Source organism: Tachypleus tridentatus, chromosome 1, assembly GCF_004210375.1.
Source record: "Tachypleus tridentatus isolate NWPU-2018 chromosome 1, ASM421037v1, whole genome shotgun sequence".
NCBI lineage: Eukaryota > Metazoa > Arthropoda > Merostomata > Xiphosura > Limulidae > Tachypleus > Tachypleus tridentatus.
The window spans coordinates 165,353,594-165,377,586 of record NC_134825.1 but is presented as its reverse complement, the minus strand read 5'-3'; the positions used below and the strand labels follow the sequence as shown (position 1 = coordinate 165,377,586).

Here is a 23,993-nt window from a genome sequence, read left to right as displayed (position 1 = left end):
TTTTTGAGGTGTAAGATCAGAGAGAAGGCAAATAGTCTTCACCACCCGCCACCAACTCTTGGGCTACTCTTATCAATGAATAGTGAGGCTGACCGTCACTTTATAACGCCCTCAAGGCTGAAAGGGAAAGCATGTTTGGTGTGACGGGGATTCGAACCTGAGAACCTTCAGATTACGATTCGAGAGTGCTAACCATCTGGCCACTGGCCGTGCTGGGCGCCTACTAGATCATCACGAGATGGTATGTTTGATGTCAGCAGAAGAATGCGTGTTAAAATAAAAAAACATGAAACTTAGTGCATTGATTTGTATGTAAATACTGCAAGCATTTATAGACTGAATAGGTTTCCTGTGTTATTACAGAACCCATTGTTTTCATTCGTTAAGTAGAATTGAATAAAGGAAAAAGCAAGAAGAACTTTGACATATTTTTTGTTCCGACTGAAGCTCTCGGACTGTCACTTTAAGTACCCATAATGCAGTTCGTCGTGATATTAAACAATCTTGGTTTCCTATTAGAGTACATTATTAGAATCTCGGTGTAAATTAGTCGTAAAGAAACTGATTTGAGGAACTGAATATTTGCCACCGGAATATGACATAATTCGTCGAGAATAAGTACAACTTAACAATAATAATATATATAATAAATAATCCCTTGGAGATATAATCTTGTTCTGGTAATTGTTCCGAGTTATTGATATTCAACGTTTTTAGGTTACACGGATCTTACGAAGCACTGAAGGGAGGAACAACATGTGAAGCCATGGAGGATTTCACTGGGGGCGTGACAGAATTCTACGAGATTAAGAAGGCCCCAGATAACCTGTTTAAAATCATGCTGAAGGCCTACGAAAGATGGTCTTTGATGGGATGCGCTATAGAGGTATGAATTATTCTAATGTCGTATGATACACTGTAGCAAACGGAATGCATCGATATTTTATAGGCTTTAGATACTTAACAAATGCCACGTATATTAACCTGTTTAGTGCCGTAGACAAGATAACTCGTCCAAGCCGATCGGTAACACAGTGCCACGGACGAGTTAATTCGTTCTCAGTAATACCTAACCTCAACGCTAGATGTCAGCACCATAAATGCATTTGACATACTTACAAATTATTTCACTTTCGATCCAAAATGGCGTCACGAAAAAGTTACAAAATAAAGAAGCATAAGAATTGTATTTTGAACTTGGTTCGGAGTAGCCGTAGCAGTTGAAATACTTGGCAGTCAACAGGTTAAAGTTAAATGTCATAAAGCCTGTTACGCAAGATATGTTCCTTTTCTTTCTGCCTCATCCCAGCGTCTCAGCAGTAAGTCTGAAGGTTTATAAGGCTAAGAAATGGGCTTTGATACCAGTGGTGGACTCAGCATAGGTAGCCCATTGTGTAACCTGGGGCTTAACCACAAAACAATCGAACAAAATCTATTGTGCTTATTAGCATGTGCACTTGGACGTACGTGCCCGTGGCGAGAGTTAATGGAATTAGAAGTACCTTAGTGTACGTTGTATTTTTTATTATTTTTATCTCATCTATAAATTCGGATGTATTTTTTTCTATCGTTTAAGTTAGTAAATGTTAACGTACGTAGCGAAACTGTATTTATACATCCTAAGTTCTAAGCGCCTCCCAGTGGCACAGTGGTACGTCTATGGACTCACACAACGACAAACAGCAGATCGATACCAGTGGTGGTCAGAGCACCGAGAGCCTTTTGTGTAGCTTTGTGCTTAACTACAAACAAACTTTCAGGCTTTTCTAAAACTTGTCATTTTGAAAGATTCTGTACAATCATTGTTACGTATGCAATATTTATACACACTTTTATTTTAGGTTGTTTTTTTTTTACAATAAACCTCTCGTAATTCTGATTTAAGGTTATGTTGAAACCTCATAATAAAACACTGATTTTCTTATCGTACTTTAATCATGAATAGAATAGATTAACACAAAAGTGTTTTTATTCGTCATGATCTTAAGACATGGGTCAGCTTAACCAAGTTACTTGAAATCTTCTGTTTACGTTTCATTATATCATGAGTGCAAAAGCAGTTTATGTTTCGCTAAGTTAAGTATTTTACCTCTATACCCATGTTAAAAAGGAAGTCATTTATTTTCTCCGGGTAACGTTCCATTATATAATATTTTGCAATCTTAGAACTCCTATTTTTATCAGTGATAAGTCTGCAGTCTTATGATGCTAAAATTCGGGTTTCGATAGACGTGGTGGGCCGAATACAAATAGACAATTGTGCAGCTTTGCGTCTAACAACAAACAAAGTTGTTTTATTTGTTTGTAATATGTTATAGATATATTTTTTTTTCATTTAAATCGTGTTTCTTCATTTTTCCAGCCGGACAGTAATATTACCGAGATGCTACAAGATAATGGACTGATTAAAGGACATGCATATAGCATCACTGCCGTCAGAATGGTCAGTGCTCATTTTCAAACTGAGTAATATAAAAACTTTAATGGTTGATAATAACATGGAGTATTGTACATAGCTGCCTTTATTTCAAATATGAATTAGGGTTAGTGACGAGACTCATTGATTGGTACTTTGTAGGCACACGTGAATAATCGTACAAAGACAACTTTGATTTTACAAAGTAAAATGTGATTTCTACCTAGAATAACAGAATAGTACACACAATCGTCAACACTGAAATAAAATAAAAATAATAATTTCAATTAATAATAATAATTTAGAAATAATTTACTAATTTATTTTCAAGGACAACATAAACATTCCTCATAGTTTGAGTTATTCGAAAAACATTAACACTCATCAGTTATTTAACGCTTTTTTTTTTGGTTCCAAAACAAACCTTCGTGATTGTTTCTATCCTCGAGAAAAGGAGGTGGAAAGCTAAATGGTGAAGAAAATCGAACCTTGTATAAGGATTCGAACGTTTAGGCCAATTTTATCTCTTGCTCTTAAATTATACGCAGTATTATCTTATAAACAAGTGTATTAAACACTTACTAACTCATACTTGAGTGTTGTTAAAGGATTTATCATTAGAATATAATAATATTTTATAAATACTAACGCTTTATAATCTACATTTTCCAAACCATTCAAGAGTCTTGTTTACTTATTGTATTTGTTTTGGATCTTCTGGTAACTCTGTCCTATGAACTTATTTCAGTTTGTTACTCTGACTGGCGATTTGTTTATACATCATTAAATGTGATATATAATATTATTACACTTATTTATTTCTGCTTGTTAATAATTTACGTTTCTTATAATTAATCGGTTTACTTTGTCTTTCTTCATATGTCTTGAAATGATCCTTTTACTGTATTGTAGTCAAATTAAACAGATATGTAGAGCCCAGTGAGAATGAATCATTTTTCAAACATCAAAGAAACAACAATGTTGTGTAATTGCTTGTTTTGTTCTTCTAGGCAGATAATAATAATAATAAAGTTAATCAACTGCAAGTTAAATCAACTTCTCTGGTGTCCTTGAAACTTTGTTGACGACTTCCTTTTTAACAATGAGCCAAGTTAAGTTTCAAAATTAATGGTATTTCTAATTTTTGAATTAAATATTTCACTGTTTTATGTCAACCTATTAAGTCGTTTTAATGTTTCTCTAAAAGTCATATAAAAAAGTAAAATTTAGTTTGTTGGGTCTGCAGAAGGAAACAGACGCTGTTTCATAAACCCAAAAAGTTTTAGAATTATCACGTTCAAAGCTGTCTTCTGTTTCACTGCTTCACTTTACGAAATATTTGTTAAGCTCTTTTGACTGTATTTTCCCCAATGAAAAATTATCTTTTGGAATACAAAGTGTTATTTCTAGTTAAGTCATTAAATTTATGAAAAAGTATTGTCAGTATACTAAATAAAAAAAAAAACAACGTAAAACACCGTGAACGTATTCAGTCCACGCGCTGTTCACGTGACATTATATAAGCATCTACAAAATGTTTAACGATATTTTACTTTAAGCCTAAACACTAATTTACTCTAGTGAAAATTAATTAAGATTAATAGCAATTCTACTGATCCTACATTGGTTCAGCAGTAAGTTTACGAATTAGAACAATAAAACATGGAATTTTTATCCCCGTGGTAAACAGAATACACGTAGCTTTATGATAAAGCAAACAAATTAGCAAAACTTTAAATATGTTTAACCCAAAGATGCTTTGCTTACAGTTAGCTTATAATATATTAGGTAGTCTATGATTTTGTAAGTGGCCAATGTGTTATTTCCCCAAAGTGTAATTAGACTAGATTTCCTGTGAAAATAGGCAGGAAGGAAGTAGCTTACACCTGTATTTGTTTGTTTTTACTTTGAGATTTAGCTCATTGCTATAAATTAACAATTTAAACACCAAATGTGTTGACCGTGATTACGATAATGATAAACTACATTACTGTTTTTAAAAATGTGCGTCTAATAGTTTATTATTAGCCTAACCAAGCACTGATTGCTATACTTGAAAATTACTTGCTGTTCAGAAGAAACATGTAATTATAAGTCTGGATTTAGAACGTGTGATTCAACTTATTTTCCATTTTGAGTAGGAATGTCATATATCGAACGACTACCGGGGTGTTGTAGGATAGAAAAGGTAACACACGGAATCATAAGGTAGAAAAAATGTAAGCGAGTTGTCTAGCACTTTAAATCATAAAAATAGTTCAAAAAGTTATAGAGTAAAATTTAGAACCTGGAAATAAAAATCTCGAATTTTCACGTGGCATCATCTCAGGTGATAAAATGAATGAACAGTCACTTTTACATTAAACTGATGTCTTAACATAAAATACAAAGTTATATTTCTTCCTTCCTACTACAACTAACTAACTTACTGATAAAAATGTTGAAATTAGTTAAAGATCTATGAAACATACTATTCTAAACCCGGTCAGTTGATTAAGGTGCTCGACTCGTAATCTGAGGGTTGCAGATTCGAATTTCCTTCCCATCAAACATGCTCGCCCTTTCAGTGATGACGAGAAACCCACTATAGAAGAGCGAACAACGTTTCGACCTTCTTCGGTCATCGTCAGGTCGAAACGTTGTTCGCTCTTCTATGTAAAAGTGTTTTCTCAGCCCAAACGAGCCGTTTTTGCATATAAAAATGCTCGCCCTTTTATCTATGGGAGCGTGATGACGTGATGTTCTCGCTATTTACGATAAAAGATTAGCCCAATATTTGCCAGTAGGTGTTGACTTCACTGTTAAATTAAGAACAACTAACGCAGCTAGCCCTCGTGCAGCTTTGCGCGAGAGGCAGAATAAACAAATAATTCTAAACCCAACTTTGCCTCTTTATATCTCCAAGGGTTGTCATTGATTTTGGTTGTGCATTCTTGCTTGTATTAAGACGATATACCTAGAATCGTTACATGACTAAAAGTTATGGAAGATTCTCAATGAGCTAAATTACACCATGTAACACAAATTGTGTTTCTGGACAGTATGTGTTATTTCCTAATTGCTTATGTTGTAAAAGTACAGAAAATGGCCATTATTCTCTTCAAACTTTGCTTTTGTGACCTGGATAATGAAATTTAGAAACTAACCTGTTTTATATGTAAAAACGGGTAAATTTGCACATTTTCATTTACATAAAGCCTGAATAAAACAACATAGGAATCAAAATTTACATGTATTTATACTAAAGTTATACAAAAATGTTTAGAAGTGAGTAGTTTCTCGAGATTTGCAACTGTAATGTAAATCACTTTCATGTATCAGTCCCTAAATATAGTCTCCCATCATGTTTTTGTTATACGCTCCCAGGTCACAAAAGTAAAGTTTGAAGAGAAAAATTGGTCTTTTCTATTCACTTTAGACATAAGCAACTAGGGAATAACACTTTCTGCCCAGGAACAAGAAAAAGTAAAAATTTTGTTATTTGTTATCAGTGTTATCAGTATTGACATGCGCAGTGGAACTACAAATAACCTCTGACATCACGTGTTTACGCCTACCCACTAAAGATATTAGTAGTCCACAAACAGTCACCCTACAATGTATATAATAACACTTTTAGGCATTGCAACGAGGTAATAACATTAAGCTATAATAATTTAAAATAATTCTAGGTCACATGTCTAACATCTTGTGGTTTGTGTGTTTAGGTGGAAGTTGATACTCCAAGAGTGACGGGAAAGATACCACTGATCAGGATTCGCAATCCTTGGGGTAATGAATGTGAATGGAAAGGAGCTTGGAGTGACAGGTATTTCATTTAAGCTTCTTAAATAAATATTTTGTTTCATCACTGTACTTTGTTTAGGAATAACTCTTGCTTATATGATACTGGGAAAAACTTTTTTATTACGCGATGTAAAATACCCGACTTCACGAAATATTTATCCTGTGTGCATGTAGATATGCAATAGTGTCATGATTTTTCCGTTTCGTCTCCGTTTTCCAGAGTGGGGAACTTCATTTTTTTACATGCTCAGGGCTCAGATATGACGTGATGAATACGCCATTCACGGATCTAATGCACTAGCGCTATCTATACATATATAATAGTACTATCTGTTGTATGTCCATACAAATACTTCGTGGAGTGTGGACGAATCTTCACTAAAATTGGTATGGATGCTCAGTAGATTCATGGCGAAATACACACAAATTTTCAAGTTTGCACTTTACGGTTTTTATGAATGTTTATGTGTGTGTGTTTTTTTTTACCACTGTTGATGGACCTTCACCAAATTTGGCATAAAGTTCTGCTGGGTTCATGAGGAGATACATGCAAATTTACTGTTTCACGTTTTCTGTTTTACTGATTGTATGGGCGTTTTAAAATTCTATATATAAAGGACACAACTTGTCATGTCCTAAGATAATCTTTCGTAAATCATGAATTTACATAACTTTCGTCTAGGGTATGGTAGGATATGTAATGTAGGATTTTCATCAGTAAAATATACAGTCAGTCATCCAGTTTTGCTTGGATCTTGGGAATACAGAATGTCTAGAGTTAAAATAATTATTACAACTACTGTAGATTCACATATTTCAAAGTTTTTAAATTTCATTCCTCATAGCAGTTTCCATACCAATCTTTCAGATCTCCCGAGTGGACTTTGGTAAATGAAAATGAAAGAAAGGAGCTCGGACTGACATTTGAACATGACGGAGAATTCTGGTGAGTAGAATATATTTAGAGTCTTTGGAAGTGAATGGGCATCGTCTACATGAAGTTATTCTCTGCGACACAGCGGTTCATACAATGGTTCAGTTTGTCTTTTTTTTTTTAAGGTCGAAACGTTGATTTCTGCTTTAAGTAAAGTTTTAATACCCACAAGCCGTCATTAGAACAAAATGTTTAAATAAACGACTAACCACAAAGATATAACTTTCCTACCTATAGTCGAGCAGGTCCTAAAATGCCAAAGTGCGCAAAATGATGCACGTATTACAAACGATTATTGCTGTTTATCATTCAAACCACAATCATAAATTTTCAAGGGCCATATACTAATAATTTTGTGCGAGTAACTGGTTTAAATCTGTGACGATTTTGTGTGGTTTTTCAGGATATCCTTCAGAGACTTCGTTTTGAACTTCACCAGATTAGAGATCTGTAATCTCAACCCAGATTCCCTGGATGATGAGCCTCTCACTCAAGTGTCAAAGAAAAAGTGGGACACTCACGTTTTTGAAAGCAGCTGGGTGCCAGGGTGCACTGCGGGAGGCTGTAGAAACTATCTGGGTGAGTGTTTGTTTGTCTGAAGTTAAGCATAGAACTACACTATGGACTATCTGTGCTCTAAGTCTTTCTATCGTTTTAAAGTGTGAGCGCTTACAAACGTATTAATATTGTGCACAGAGAGAGATTTTGTTTATATATATATATACGTAACATTATTGTTAACCTACCAAATATTATTATTTATTATAATTATTTTAGTACTAAGACTGCTTAAATCATTATTTTTAAACATACTAGATGCCTAAGGTGCGACATAGAAACTTGGGTGCCTACTGAGAGTTTATTTTTATCATTATTTATTTGTATGAAAACATTTTTATGTGAAACACAGTTTATTTATTTATAAAAATAATTTTAATTGATCTTCCAAATATCACTAATTATTTTAAATTTGAGGAGATCAAAGTAAATAATAATAATTGTTTTCGTATGAACAAAACTTTCTATTTGAAGCCAGTCATGAGAATAGAGATACTTTTAGTGAAAAGTGGAAAGCAATGAACGAATAAAACAACCAAGTAAACATTTATACAGAAACATATTATATATATTATATTTATATTATGAGAAATATTCAATTCCTGAAAGGCCGTACGTGACCTAGAGTTATCACGTAGAACTGCGTATAGGAGAGTCCAAGGTTCGAGACATGATTTCTCTGAAGCTTATTATATTCAGCTTGTAGATGTTTTATGATGACTGTAATCCTGCAATGTTTTTTAAAGTGATGAACAAAGCTTTGATAAAATTGGAAGTTGTTGGCTAACAGCAGCTCAGAATTATTACTGAACCCGAGGAGTCCCTAAACTGACCGTTTTAACCCACATATGTTAATAGGATTTTAAAAAATCTAATGTTTAGCTTCTAAAGATGGCATTTTAACCCATATAATGATCATATAACTGTATGAACAGTATAATTTAACTACCCCCCCCCCCCACACACACACATATATATAACTTAATTATTTTATCCTTACATAGATGACGTACTTTTCCGATACTATCTCTTTAAAAAGTATACAAGATCGGTTCCTGGTTATGTGATTTATTTCTGCATTTATCTGAATGTTTCCATGAACTTAAGTTCACTACTAATTCTGTAGACACATTCTGGATGAATCCCCAGTACAGAGTGACACTGGAAGACGCTGATGACGAGGACGATGATGACCTTTGTACTATGATAGTGGCCTTAATGCAGAAACATCACAGGTCGAAACGAAAAACCCAGCAAGGATGTCTAACGATCGGCTACTCTATTTACAGTGTAAGTCGCTATTATGGATATATACCAGATTTATATAAAAATACGTAGATCCAAGAAGTCTTGATGAAAATGAAATGAAAACTCTATAACCCGAGCGCTTTCGAAAGGTGGACCTTTCTTCTTCAGGGGCAAACTAGACAAACTCCCAGTTTGCTCCTGAAGAAGAAAGGTCCACCTTTTGAAAGCGCTCGCGTTATAGGGTTTCTGTTTCATTTCTACAAGATTTATATATTTGCTATATACCATTACCGTTAACCATTTTAAATGTTCAAGATTTCTTTGTTCTTTTAACTTAGATATTGTCTTGTAAAAGCATAAAAAATATTATGTTAATACGTGGCATAAAAGGAAACTAATTTACTGTAATATTTAAAAATAACTTAATAATGACTGATTTCAACTGTAGACAACTGGCTTAAATAAAATTTATATAGAGTTTAGTTTGGACACATACAATTGTCTCTTACAAGTACCAGAATAAACATGAAACGTTTTTAATTTTAAATTTTATATTTTACTATATACCTGATACAGAAAAGACGGGATTATTTATTCTGTGTCAGTTGTATTAAAAAAAGTACAATGCATCTTCCTCGCCGTCAAGTTGCTAATAATATAAATGTACCATGTACGTCATTCAGAAAACAACAATGAATGTTTGTGTTGTTTATTATACACTGTGTAATACAAATTTTGTTCCTGGATAGCATGTGTTATTTCTTAATTACTTATGTTGTAAAAGTATAGAAAATGGCCATTATTCTCTTCAAACTTTGCTTTTGTGACCTGGATAATGAAATTTAGAAATTAACCTATTTTCTATGTAAAAAACGGGTAAATTTACACATTTTAATTTACATAAAGCCTGAATAAAACAACATATGAATCAAGATTTACATGTATTTATACTAAAGTTATACAAAAATGTTTAGAAGTGAGTAGTTTCTCGAGATTTGCGACTGTAATGTAAATCACTTTCATGTATCAGCCCCCCAAATATAGTGTCCCATCATGTTTTCGTTATACGCTCCCAGGTCACAAAAGCAAAGTTTGAAGAGAAAAATAGGTCTTTTCCATTTACTTTAGGCATAAGAAATTGAGAAATAACACTTTCTGTCAAGCAACAAGAAAAAGTAAAAATTTTGTTACGTAGTGTAATCTTTTTTATCAAAGAAGAAGATAATACATCTTCGTCTTCTCTAGTTTGTGTCGCTTATAGTTCGTCATATAAGTTCTTTGATCTGTCATTACGGTGTATGTGATTGTCGTTTATAAAGTGTTATATAAATTTTGCCAGCTGAATGACCCAGACAACTTACCTAAACCATTGCCGAAAGACTTCTTCAAGTATACCGCTTCAAAAGCCAAGTCTCCATCTTTTATTAATTTACGTGAAGTAAGCTGTAGGTTCAAACTTCCCCCTGGTTCTTATTGTATCATTCCGTCTACTTTTGATCCAGGGGATAGAGGAGAATTTGTGTTGCGGGTGTTCACAGAAAAAGAAAACAAAATGAGGTAAAAAAAGAATTTGATGTGTGAGTTTATTTCAGTAAACAAATATTTATAGTTTTCAGGACAAAGAGTATTGTTATAATTACAAACAATATTTTACTTACGTTGAGCACTTGATGATTTTCTTTTTAGATATTTACTCTTGAAACAGAACACTTTCGATTACCATGTGTAAATATATTTAGTACTAGTTTCATTTCTAGATATTACACACTTTGATTATTAGTAAATGAATGGCTGTGTTATTTTTAGGAGAACACTTCACCTAATGGGCCAACAGTAATATAAGTCGATTCAAGGCTTTGAATAATTTAATTGTTTTTAAATAAAATTTGCTAGTGACTTAAGAAACAATCATCGTTACAAAGATACAAATAAAATATAATTTACTGTAACTGCGAGAGAAGCTCTAAAGAAATAAAGATGAAGGTTTTTAAAGGAATCTAAAATTAACCGATAACAGTAAATAAAATTGTGTTATAGATTTAAAGCTACAAATGCTAAACATAATCGTATGATTTTACACACAGAAAAACCTGTGAAAAAAGTCGTTTAATGTTTCCCTAAACTACAGTTTAGCTAAATTATATGAATCACAAATAAACCACTTAGTTCTTAACTGACGGTGTGGTTTTAGAACTTCGCACAAAGCTATACAAGTGCTATCTGCACTAGCCGTCCTTAATTTAGTAGTGTAAGACTAGAGGGAAGGCAGCTAGTCATCACCACCCATCACCAACTCTTGGGCTACACTTTCATCAACGAATAGTGGGATTGACCGTATATCATAACGCCCCCACAGCTGAAAGGGTGAGCAAGTTTGTTGCGACGGGGATTCGAACTCGCGACCCTCAGATTACGAGTCGAACGCCTTAATCCATCTGGCCATGCCGGGCCTATGTCTAAATAAGAAGGGAAGATAGATTGACATTCAACAAACGTGTTAAGTCAGTCAACGTCTATAATAGATTAACTCTTCAACAGTACCGTTAAATAACGGTATTTCCTGGTAATGACCCTTTGGAAAGCAGGGTTCTTTGAAAGTTACCTCATTACTAGTTTGAAAACACCTAAGCGAGCAGTGAAACCTCGACCAAAAACAAATGTTTGAGAACAACTTGTGGAACATATAGCAAAACTAATTAACAAAACCGAGTCCAACTCATCCAGGATTATCTTTAGGTATGAAACAAAACTATGTTTTTAACATTTATGCCACTTTAAAATTTATCAATGGGTTTAAAAGTGTCAAATAGTTTGCTCTAATTACTTATTATTTAGTAGGTAACACAATAAGTGCTATAATACCAAATACTGAAGATGGACAGAACACGAAACAATATGTGAACCAGTTAAATGAACGAGAGAGACATTGGAATCATTCCCAAAGTTCCAAAGTCGTGTACAAATGTACTTTCAAGACGGTTGGTATGGGTATTAAAACTTTAATTACAATAAAGCACAGAACAACGTTTCGACCTTCTTCGGCCTTCTTCACGTTAACAAAGAGAGTTTGCAACAGACCGTTGCCGGGCGCATGTCTTAGGGACTTGAGTGTAAACGGGTATGATATTATAGGGGGCGCTGCAGTATATGTTAGGTTATTAATTAATGTACGTATAAAGGTATTCCTTTATATTGGTTTAATTTTGGTTTGAGTTCTTGTATAAGCAGAAGACCTCTGTTCTCTGCTTTAGTTTGGTAAAAGTGTTAATACCCAAATCAGCCGTCTTGAGATACATTTTACTTCTCGTCATCACAAAAGTCATTTACAGTTTTATATATTGTCGGTTCAGAGTTCAATATAAGTATATATACACAATCCCTTTTTAAAAAATAAATCTTTTGCCATATATATGTATATACATATATATAACTTTTTTAAAGATGGTTGTATACTGATATAAGCGTGGTGTTTTTAGCATACAGCTGAAGAACCAAATATTAAGGCTTCACTTTTATTTCACATTACCAAAGAAGTATCTTGAATGATGTATGTGTGTCCACTTTCATGTTAAACTATTTCGGAATAAGGGAGTCGCCCAACCTGAAAATGTAACTAAAAGGTGATGTATACATCTCGCTGTGTTGTTTATTTGTATAATCTATAATACAATTTACTGAAAATAAAAGGATATATTTATTTATTTTAATGGTATTTTAGAGACAAATACGTATATACATGAAACAGACAAAAAATTAAATAATTCAAGTTTAAAACGTACTCAGGTGAATTTTTATTGCTTTCCATTTCATTAAAGGATAATATTGATTGTTTGGAATTAAACACAAAGCTACATAGTGGGTTATCTGTGATTTGCCCACTACAGGTATCGAAACCCGGTCTCTAGCGGTGCGAGCTCACAGACATACCGGTGTTCTGCTGGGAGCAAAAGGACAACAACACATTATATGTGCTGTCGTCAGCGGCGAGCAATAATCACATTTTATCTATATTTATCATCATTGGCCAATCATATGGATCACACAACCACTTAAGACCATTCTATTGGTTTAGAACTGATTGACATTGAAACTGCTGAATATATTCTCTTAATCTCTCTGATCACGTGCATGCAGTGACGTATGCCGGTCAACATACGAGGCTGTATATACTTCTCAAGAGAACATGGTTTCGTTTTTCAACGTTTTCACAACTAGAAACTTTCTGTTAATATAATTTTAAATATTTTTCAGTGAATACGACGAAGATGTTGGTCTTAAAACTCCCGACGAAGAGGTACGTGTTTTGTTATTTAAAAATATGGTCATTGGAAGTAAAGACATTTTTAATGTATTTAAAGTAGAATTGGTTAAAGCTTTGTTAGACAAGATAAACTAAGCCTAATGCTACAAATAGTTTCTCACAGTTCAAACATCATTTCAATATCTTCTGTCTCTTTTTTGATCTGTTGTTGTTTCTTGCTGACCCATTCGCCAAGTGAAAAACAACTTGTATAATGAACTGTAAAACATTTACAAACATTGAAGGGAAATAAATAAAATTCTTGTAGCTCTGTCAATATGTGCTAGAATAGTTATTAAAGAGAAAATAAACGTCAAGATATGGATCGTGTTATCAGTAATTGGTGTATGCATCTTTAACGTGTAATACCTAAATTTGGTTTCACAAGATTTGCATTACGAGATGCTAAGTTTAGTCTCGCTTTTAAAGATGAGTAGATTACTGAAATACAAATATCTGAATTTATATATTTATAAAATATATAAAGCAAGTCAATAATCTTATATTTATAAAATATATAAAGCAAGTCTATAATCTTATATTTCGTACGTAGATCTGAAACATACAACGAAATCGCGAATTTTTAACTATATCATCAGTCACTGCCAATGAGGATGATATATTGTTATACCCAGTGTTGATATGTTTTATATACTTACCAAAAATAGTGTTTTTGATATGCAACAAAGCCTAATCTAGTTCTGTAAAGAACTGCGATAGATCTTAAGATGTTAACTGTTTTGTTGGTTTTTTTGAGTAAAATAATTCAACATTATTACAACCGTCAATAGTTATTTTCAGGGTTCCTAGGTGGCTAAGGATTATACTTTGGTTTAATATTGTTTTATTACGCCCCACGCGAAAAAATAACCAATATTTCTAGTGTGTATTATTACTACTCATTATAATAATTTAGTACGTTTAAAACGACCTTGTTTTTTTTTTATAATTTGTATATGGTAACAATTTCTCATGATTCTTAAGTTTGTTTGTTTTTTGAATTTCGCACAAAGCTACTCGAGGACTATCTGTGCTAGCCGTCCCTAATTTAGTAGTGTAAGACTAGAGGGAAGGCATCTAGTCATCACCACCCACCGCCAACCCTTGGGCTACTCTTTTACTAACGAATTGTGGGATTAACCGTCACCGGGAGGGCGAGCATGTTTGGCGTGACGAAGATGCGAACTCGCGACCCTCAGCTTACGAGTCGCACGCCTTAACACGCTTGGCCATGCCGGGCCATGATTCTTAAGAGATACAAAATAGTGCATGTATGTTATACGTGTAATCAAGAATTACGTTAATCATAACGCTTCCAAGTTTCATATAATAGTCTCAATGTACATGCATTGATACGTTTAAAAACACGCGTGAAAACAAAACTGGAATAACTAACATGAACAGATACTGGGATGTTAATATTCTCTTATCCAAACATGTTAAAAAAATACTAATACGCAAACTAGGGGTGAATTTTCTAGTGAAATTTGACTCGATGATAGGTTCGACAGTGATGGAACGTGCATGGTTGTTAAGACAGAATAAACTAATCCGTGAAAAAATAGTTCCTGACCAAGGTTTTTAAAAACGCCTTCAACATCTACGCCCACTCATGTGTATGGTTATGGAGGGCCTGGCATGGCCTAGCGCGTTAAGGCGTGTGCTTCGTAATCTGAGGGTCGCGGGTTCGCGCTCAAATCGCGCCAAACATGCTCGCCCTTTCATAACGTCGTGGGGGCGTTATAAAGTTACGATCAATCCCACTATTCGTTGGTAAAAGAGTAGCCCAAGAGTTGGCGGTGGGTGGTGATGACTAGCTGCCTTCCCTCTAGTCTTACACTGCTAAATTAGGGACGGCTAGCACAGATAGCCCTCGAGTATCTTTGTGCGAAATTCCAAAACCAAACCAACCGTGTATGGTTATGGAAATTAAATATATATATATATCTTTATTTAAATAAATGATTGTTTTCATCTAATATTTTATTTAGGTGTTTGCTGAGAAATATTGTAGCTTTTCTTAAAAGTATTGGTTGGATTTGTTTTGCATTTTTGCCCAAAGTTACACGAGAGCTGTCTTTAGTAGCCGTCCCTAATTTAGCAGTGTAAGACTAGAAGGAAGGCAGCTAGTCTTCACCACCCACCGCCAACTCTTGGGCTATTCTTTTACCAACAAATAGTGGGATTGAGCGCCACATTATAACGCCTCCATGGTTGAAAGAGCGAGCATGTTGAGTGTAATGGCGATTCGAACCCGCGACCCTCGGATTACGAGTCGCACGCCTGAACACGCTTGGCCATTCCGGCCCCAGCTGAATCGTTATTCTACATCCAAGTAATTAAAGTTCATCTTGCGATTAATGAAATAAACATATAACTTGAAAGCTTTGTGTGTGTGTGATATAAAAACCTATTATTATTATCACTCCCAACGTTTGAAGTTCTAATGCATTTAAATTTAGTGAATTATTTTTCTGTTATAGGTGCAAACTGAACAGAATGAATTAGAAGAAAAGAAGGACCAACAAATAAAAGAAATCTTTGCCAGCATATCAGGTCCAGATTTAGAAGTCGACTGTTATGAACTTCAAAAAGTTCTAAACTTTGGTTTAAAGCAAGGTAACATGAATCACGAGAAAAATATGTATCTATTTACTTATGGAATTTTTTTAGAAATATTTTTATTGTAGAAAGTGAGCTGTCGTTATGCCATAAAATAAATATTTATAATTCTAGTAATGTTTAAAAACCCTTTTCAATCATTTTATCCCATATTTTTCTAGCAACTACTACCAAACTGTTTTTAATATTCATTTCAAGTATTACGTATCGCTGATTATTCAGATTATGGTCTGACAGTATTTTTTTTCTAAATTTTCTAGAATTTCAGGTTGATGAGATGTCGCTGGACGTTTGTCGTAGCATGGTTGCCATGATGGATGTATCCTTTATAAACTAATACCATAGAGATTATCTATTTATTTAACCTTGCATCTTTTTATGTTTAAGTATCTAGAAATCAGTTACAGATTTTGAACAAGTTTTCGTTTGGTTTGGTTTGTTTTAAACTTCACGCAAACTTACACGAGGGCTATCTTTGGTAGCCGTCCCGAATTTAGCAGTGTAAGAATAGAGGGAAGGCAGCTAGTTATCACCACCTACCGCCAACTCTTGTGCTACTTTTTACCCACGAATAGTGGGATATATAACGCCCCCACGGCTGAAAAGGCGAGCATGTTTAGTGTGACGGGGATTCGAACCCACAATCGTCAGATTACGAGTCGAATGCTTTAACCACGTGGCTATGACGGGCCTAATCACAGTAAATAAGTTACATCAATGTCGTATTTATCTCAGATTAATATAAGTTCAGAAGTCTATCTTCTCTTTTAATTTGTTTAAAATTTTCGTGAGTTACCCTTCCCATTTCCGTACTTTGTGTTTGTGTTACAGAGCATTCCAAAATAAAAAAAATTATTGAAACTATGCTGAATGTGGTGTTTCTCACGTAGGGTTAAATGGTCTTCATCGGTGAACATAAACAACCAATTTGAAATTTCATGAAATTTGAGGTGATTCGCTCTTTTGAGTGCGAATTGAATAATGGTACGTGCTAGTGGGTTTATTTATGTAAACATTCTAATAACAATTAGATATGTCATTTCGGTATATCATTTTCCAGGCAACGCTTTACTTATTGGTTTAATCCAGCAAAAGGGCCCGGCATAGCCAGGTGGGTTAAGGTGTCCATCTTGTAATCTGAGGGCCGCGGGTTTGAATCCCCTTCACACCAAACATGCTCGCTCTTTCAGCCGTGTGGGTGTTATAATGTGATGGTCAATCCCACTATTCATTGGTAAAAGAATAGCCCTGGAGTTAGCGTTGGGTGGTGATGACTAGCTGCCTTCCCTCTAGTCTTACACTGCTAAATTAGGGACGGCTAGCACAGATAGCCCTCGTGTAGCTTTGGGCGAAATTCAAAAACAAACAAACAAAATTCAAAAGTATATATTTTTTAATAACGTTAATTGGCACTATTCTTATGTGTAGCCTTAAAATTTGTTTTAGGTAGATTGTTATAAGAACAATAAATATACTTTAACTGGTACCAGGAAGACCGATCAGGAAAACTCAAGATGGAAGAATTTCTTAAGCTCTGGGATGACATCAGGATGTGGAAGGTCAGAAAGTTTTGAATACAGTGCAATAAAACAAAAGAAAGAGGTTAAATAGTCCACTTCACTGTTGAAATTCCAAATGATGACCACATGTAGAACAATACAGTGATAATTTATTGTAATCTGAACAATAGCAGCTCAGTTCACGTAATTAATCTTATTGTGTGATGAAAGTTACAAACCAGACATGTTGGGATTATCTTGATACATTAGATTTTCTTGATTAGGTTGAAGATAAAATTGTATTCACTGAATTGTTTGTGTATGTGTGTATATTGTTATAATTTAGTTTTATTTATGATAATATGCTGCTATCCTTTCATTATCTTGTTATGATATAGATTTAATTTAGTATCGTCATTTAGCAGATAGTTGATAAAAGGCTTGAAGTGTGTTTGAAGGTAGTAATAATGCTATAGTTACCGAGAAAACACACTTATCAGTCTTCTATATTCCTAAAAGTAAAATTTCAGAAACACCCTACGACTAACCTTACATTTCTTTTTTAGAGTGTTCATTTACTTTCGATTACAACTTTTGAATATATATGTTTGTATAGAATGTGTTCAAAGTCTATGATAAAGATGGATCCGGATTTCTCAGTACGTTGGAGCTCAGAATGGCTTTGAATTCAGCAGGTGAGCCATGCTTGTCAGACGGTCCTAACTTAAATTCTGTTGAAGCGTATAAGCATGCTCTCTCTTATATGAACTGGTGTTTTTGTTAGGGTTTAAAATATATAAGCTGTTTAAAGATCCAAGTATTTATATATTTTTTCATCTTAATAATTAAAAGTCCTATCTTAGTTGTTATATATATCATTGTCTGACATACTGTTTAAAGTGTTAGGGTATTATTATAGTTTTAATTATGTAATATCTTCTGTTGGTAGAGTTTCTAAAAATCTTCAATAAAGATTACAATTAATAATTATGAATGGCTGGAAAATCAAAAACAGCCGCTATGGCCACTCTGCCAAAGTTAGTGAGGTAGCTTTTTTATTAGTGGCGTTTTCGGCCTTTATCCCAAGAGTACTTGAAAGGTTTGGTTTGCTTAGCAAATTACTTAGCAGAGCAACTGAAATGACACAATTAAACCTTCACGTATTATTCTTATCTAATTTAGCCAATATAGTTATTACTATTTAAGAAATTTAACGTTATGTATCCAATACACGACCAAGAAAGTTAATTTGAAATTGAGAACTGTAAATGAGTTAGGATTTATAATTAATATAAACATTCAAAGTAAAGGATATTGAAAAATATATGACAGTTATTGTTTAATACTTAGATGTCGCCACAAGCTTTTCAGTTTTTCCATATGAACATTTAATAACGCTGTCAGTTATAGTGAAACTAATATTATTTAGCCCAGATAGGATTGTAAGTGTTCAGACGCATCACCTGTTGTAATACCCATAAAGAAGTAAAATACCAAGAAGTAGTTCTATTAAATTTAGGAACGTTTATTAATTTGAAATTTGAAAGAGAGTAACAGTTTCCTCCCTAGAGGCACAGCGAATATACTTTAATACATATTAAAGTAGCGGACCTACAACTCTAGAATTCGTATTTTCATACCCGTGGTGGGAAGAACACGGATAGTCCATTGTGTTGCTTTGTACTTAACTTCCAAAAAATAGTAATAGTTATCAAAATACAAAAAATTATTACATTTCTTGAAAACAAAATCCACGAGTCATCTGTCACGCCTAAAATAAATGAAACCAGTTGAAAAACCATTGCACTCTAAGGTTAGCTAGAAAAAGTAAATTATAATTTTTATTGCATGTTGAGTGTTTTTTTTTGTTTGAATTTCGCGCAAAGCTACACGAGGGCTATCTGCGCTAGTCGTCCCTAATTTAGCAGTATAAGACTAGAGGGAAGTCAGCTAGTCATCACCGCTCACCGCCAACTCTTGGGCTACTCTTTTACCAACGTCAGTTTATAACGCCCCCACGGCTGAAAGGACGAGCATGTTTGGTGCAATGGGAATTCGAACCCACGACTCTCAGATTACTAGTCGAACACCTTAATCCATCTGGCCATGCCGGGTCTTTTTATTGTACGTGAAATAAAAGAAAGAATGTATATCAAAGTAAAAGGTAGATTTAGAAAGAGTTCACTTATTTAAGGACAAATGATGACAAGTGGAAGAAAGACACGGTGAAGAATAGGAATGGTTTATCAGCACTTTTTTTAATTTCAGACATTTGTTCAGAATAGATGATAAACAAGAAATGATGAAAATGCTGGTTCTGAGTGAGAAAGCCAAAGTTTAGGGAACAAGTATCCAATACGGATGCTAGTCACCAGGAAACCATTTAATCTGATCATACCAAAATATATTTGGAATCTTTACATTGCAATTATATTACATTACAATATCGAAATTATTTAATTTTTACCCAAATGAAAACTGAAGATTTGCCCGAATGGTCTTATGTATTGCAAGCTAGTGTGGGTTGCTCCCCTACGCCTGTGAACGTAGGCTATGCCATTTGATAAAAATCGATGATTGGAAGAATTTGGAGTGCAGTGTTACAAACGAATGGTGAAGATCTGTTACAGAAAAAAATCGACAACAAGAAGAGTGAGGAAAGCATTAAAATGTGCAATGACGAAACGACACCTGGTGGACAGTTACATGGGGTATATAATTAGATTCTGAGGAAAGTAAATTAGGCAGAAAGGACAGTAGACAGACGACCTACTAGGGTCTATGACTTTAGTGATGGACCGTAACTGAGAAGATTAAATTAGTAAAGATGGCAAAGAATAAAAATTTGAGTCTCAGAGATGGGAGGAGCGCCATATTTTATTAATATGCTTTCATATCAAAGTTTTAATGTCTTTATTATTATGCTAAAGGTAGTGTTGAATGTTATGTGCACATACCCAGCACTCGTAGTTTTTAAATGTTTTTAAGAAAAAAATATTACGTTAGTTTTCAGTTGATTTAAATTGATTACAAATACCAGTTCAAAACCAAGCTCAGAAAAAAACAACAACTGTTTTTGTTGTTGTTTTCTTCGCTGATAGGATATCGTGTTAACAGTAACATTTTGAGGACCTTGGTCTTAAGATATGGGAAGAAGGAGCAGATGGACTTTGAAGAATTCCTCATGTGCACTGTGAAATTAAAGAGTATGATAGGTAAGGGTACACCATACTTTATCATTAGTTTTTTTAATAATCACTTTCTGAAAATATGGATTCTGTTTAACTGCCTATACGCATAAGAACAACTTGGTAATTTTTTCTCTTTATTTCTTAGTTCCGTTATGATTATGCATAATACATGCACCACGTTTTAATTATAAGTTTCGCTGTATTTGCGGCCATTTTTATCTTTTTCCAAATCAAGTATGTTATTTCTGATCAGCATGTCAGTTAATAATTAATAATATTAATCGATAATTCAGTAGAAGATTAGTAATAAAAATCGTCTTTTTTTACTGCCAACGTAAATGCAGAATATCTGTGAAAAATTATTATGTTTTTTTTTAATTCTTGTTCGATTTATATATTATGCATAGCGAACAATTATGATTGCTTTGCAAGATCTTTTACGAGTTTGTTTGGAGATGTTCTTTGCTCAGTAGTCGTTTATCGCACTTGTGATTTAGCATTGACCAACCACAAAATATAAAACTAATAAAACGACACGGAACAATTCCTTTTTAACTTAGGTGTAAGTTACATTTTAGCATCTACCGAGTCTTTGAATGTCTGCTTATTTGTTCTTGAAAGTTATTTACACTTTTTATAATTTCAATATAATTTAAAACGAATTGAAAGAAATCTCGAATTTCTTCACTTGGTTTCAAGACGAAGTTATTGGGCTGAAACCCTCTTTTTATCCAGTGGCGGCGTCAGGATATTTTCGTTGGGGGGGCTGAAATAAACTGTGGAGGGGCTTCCCAAAATGTCATCAATATGAAGTATGGATGGTAAATTATAATATTGTAAATACCAAGGTACATTTCAGAAAGGTGTGCTATTTTGAACTGCGTTTTCAATGCAGTTTTCATTGGAAACTCATACTCTGATTAATAATTCATTATTACAAATTAGAAATAATCTGTTTATGAAAATATGCATATATGTAAAAGAGGAAGCTCACCTAAATTCTACCAAAGGTAATACATAATAATAAAGAAAATCAAGATTAGCTTAGATTGAACACTTAATAAACCATTAAGAGTAAAGCGACAAATCAAAAGAAATATAACATAAAGACATAGTTTACATAGCAGAAACGAATTATCCCATGTGAAGTTAATACACTCTGAGGAAAAGTAAGGTCACTATCAGGCTAACTGTTTTTCATCATGTTGTGTTTATAGTCAATATTACTTCAAAACAATGCACCTGATCTGTTGTAACTTGAAATCAACGTGGTTGTCTAATCTTCGTCAAAGCTCAAGATAGAATGGCATTACAGAGGGAGCGGCAATACAACGCATGAGTTTCAGTGCGTTCAATACGTTGCTATGGGACGCATGACACATACTTCCGTCTTAATGAAGACGTTGAGTTCTACAGATCTATGCCATTTTGATATTAATTTTTAAGCAACAACGATGATTGTGTTTTCCATATTTTATGAATATATGTAGGTAACAATATTGGGGAGCTCAAGCACTCCCCCCCCCGACTGGCGCCGCCACTAATACATTAAATAAATTAGGCTAACTTTAAGATGAAGTTTTTTCTTATGCAACTTTAAAAACTGGTTACTGTAACCTTTTTTAACTGTTGACAGAATCTTTTCTTGAACGAGATCCCAAACGCACAGGGTGTGCTAAGTTTACATTGGAAGAGGTAAGTGCATTTAACAAAAAATATATAAACAAATATCGGATGAATAAATATATTTTATAAATAAAAGACGTTTAAGATTTTTCTGTTATAGAGCATAATTTTGTAATTTATAGGAAACTGAGTGGTACTAAGTGACATAATATTGCCATCAACATGTGTGTATATATATATATCACGTTTTAGTTGTATCGTTAATTTATGATTGAAGCAGAATCTTGTATTGTATTGTATCTCTAAGTTAACTTTCAAGTGATCACGTTGGTTATGTTATGATGGTTACCATGGAACAAATACAAGACTGCAGTTTCTAGTGGAAATATATGAAAATTGGTAATAATACGTTACAGTAATTTGCTTATATGATAATTAATTGTACGTAAACGCAAAATTAAATGGATGAAAAAACGCTTAAGAAGAGGTTTTATATGTAAGTAGAATCTTACACAAAAATTCATATTTTAAACATTTTCATTTTAACATTTTTATTAATGGCTATCAATTTTATGATAAACATCTCTTTCCTTACAGTGGGTTGAAAAGACGATGTACAGTTAACATCACAATTCAACCAAACTACCACAAGGTTGTTCGTGGTTGTGGACAACTTAAGCCTAATTTATACTTTCCGGCGCCTACTTAAGTATTCTAGTGAAGCGTAATTCAGATATGCGATTTTTAAAAGTAATTTTTGAAGTATTTTCACTTTCCATATTTATCGTTAGAATTCTATAACCGTATGGTAATCATCTTATGTACATAATTTATTTCCCTTTTAGAGATAATGTTTATATTCATAGTAGTGCGTTTGTCTCTTATATAAACATGTATAATTACTTGGATTAATAACTTGCCCTTAGCTAAATAATTAGTTACAAGTTAACCAGCAATTCTCCAAAAGGTTACCATTTTAAATATGTCTGATTTATATGCACAAAATATGTTTAATGTTATTCAAATCCAAAGCTTACTCTTCAAAATTGTTTGCATGCATTTAAATTCGGATATTTTCTGGTAACTTTCTTTAAATGTTATTATCTGTACATTTGAATTTACACCTCTTGGCTTCTCGTTGAAGCCACAGGTAAAATGTTTGACAATCTGAATACGACAAACAGATTAAAAAAATAAAACAAAAATTCACAGCTTGTTTGTTGGATAATTTAATATTTAAAATCATTCCATGATGTAAAACTATTAGATATTTTATTTTACTTTTGAAAGGCAATAAGTCAAGATGTAGCATTTCCAAAATATATCACTTATATAGTTAAATATAAATTTGAAAATTAAAAATTCTGCAAAGAAATACTGATTTTAAACTTTTAACGATTGTAAAATTCACATTAATTTCAAGTAACTGTAAATTGGTTTTATTCTGTCTTAAAAATGTCAACTTGTCATTTGAATAAATTCATTTAATAGATGAATGTTGTTTTACAATAAACTACATTGGTGAGGTAACTAATAATCAATGTGTTACTTTATCTAAAAATCTTTATAAATGTTGCATTTTCTAAACGTTTTTTCCAATTAATGAAAATATATTCCATATAATAGCTCATAAGTTTGAGAAGTTATATAAAAGGAAATCTAAACCTGGAATACAGCTGTGTAAATCTGTAAACTTACTGCTGACCCAAAGGGGGTAAAAATAAGATAATGAAAATAAAAGTATATTAAAAAAAAATTAGTAATTAGAAACTTTTTATGTGTTCAATATGCTTTGTTTGAACTTTTGTATTTC

The 23,993-nt window shown here is 33.3% G+C and overlaps 1 protein-coding gene across 1 annotated transcript in view; it reads left to right on the top strand.

The window, feature by feature from the left end:
• Positions 1 to 23,934, top strand: part of LOC143229701 (calpain-B-like) — a 41,555-nt gene extending 17,621 nt beyond the window's left edge. The window contains exons 5-19 of the mRNA XM_076462417.1: positions 718 to 886; positions 2,363 to 2,443; positions 6,124 to 6,224; positions 7,071 to 7,148; positions 7,540 to 7,715; positions 8,821 to 8,984; positions 10,282 to 10,499; positions 13,194 to 13,236; positions 15,726 to 15,861; positions 16,125 to 16,183; positions 17,355 to 17,423; positions 17,980 to 18,058; positions 20,465 to 20,578; positions 22,191 to 22,249; positions 22,778 to 23,934. Coding sequence (XP_076318532.1) covers positions 718 to 886; positions 2,363 to 2,443; positions 6,124 to 6,224; positions 7,071 to 7,148; positions 7,540 to 7,715; positions 8,821 to 8,984; positions 10,282 to 10,499; positions 13,194 to 13,236; positions 15,726 to 15,861; positions 16,125 to 16,183; positions 17,355 to 17,423; positions 17,980 to 18,058; positions 20,465 to 20,578; positions 22,191 to 22,249; positions 22,778 to 22,804 — 1,573 coding nt within the window. The 3' untranslated portion in view covers positions 22,805 to 23,934. The remainder of the gene's footprint in view (positions 1 to 717; positions 887 to 2,362; positions 2,444 to 6,123; positions 6,225 to 7,070; positions 7,149 to 7,539; positions 7,716 to 8,820; positions 8,985 to 10,281; positions 10,500 to 13,193; positions 13,237 to 15,725; positions 15,862 to 16,124; positions 16,184 to 17,354; positions 17,424 to 17,979; positions 18,059 to 20,464; positions 20,579 to 22,190; positions 22,250 to 22,777) is intronic.
• Positions 23,935 to 23,993: the final 59 nt, after the last annotated feature.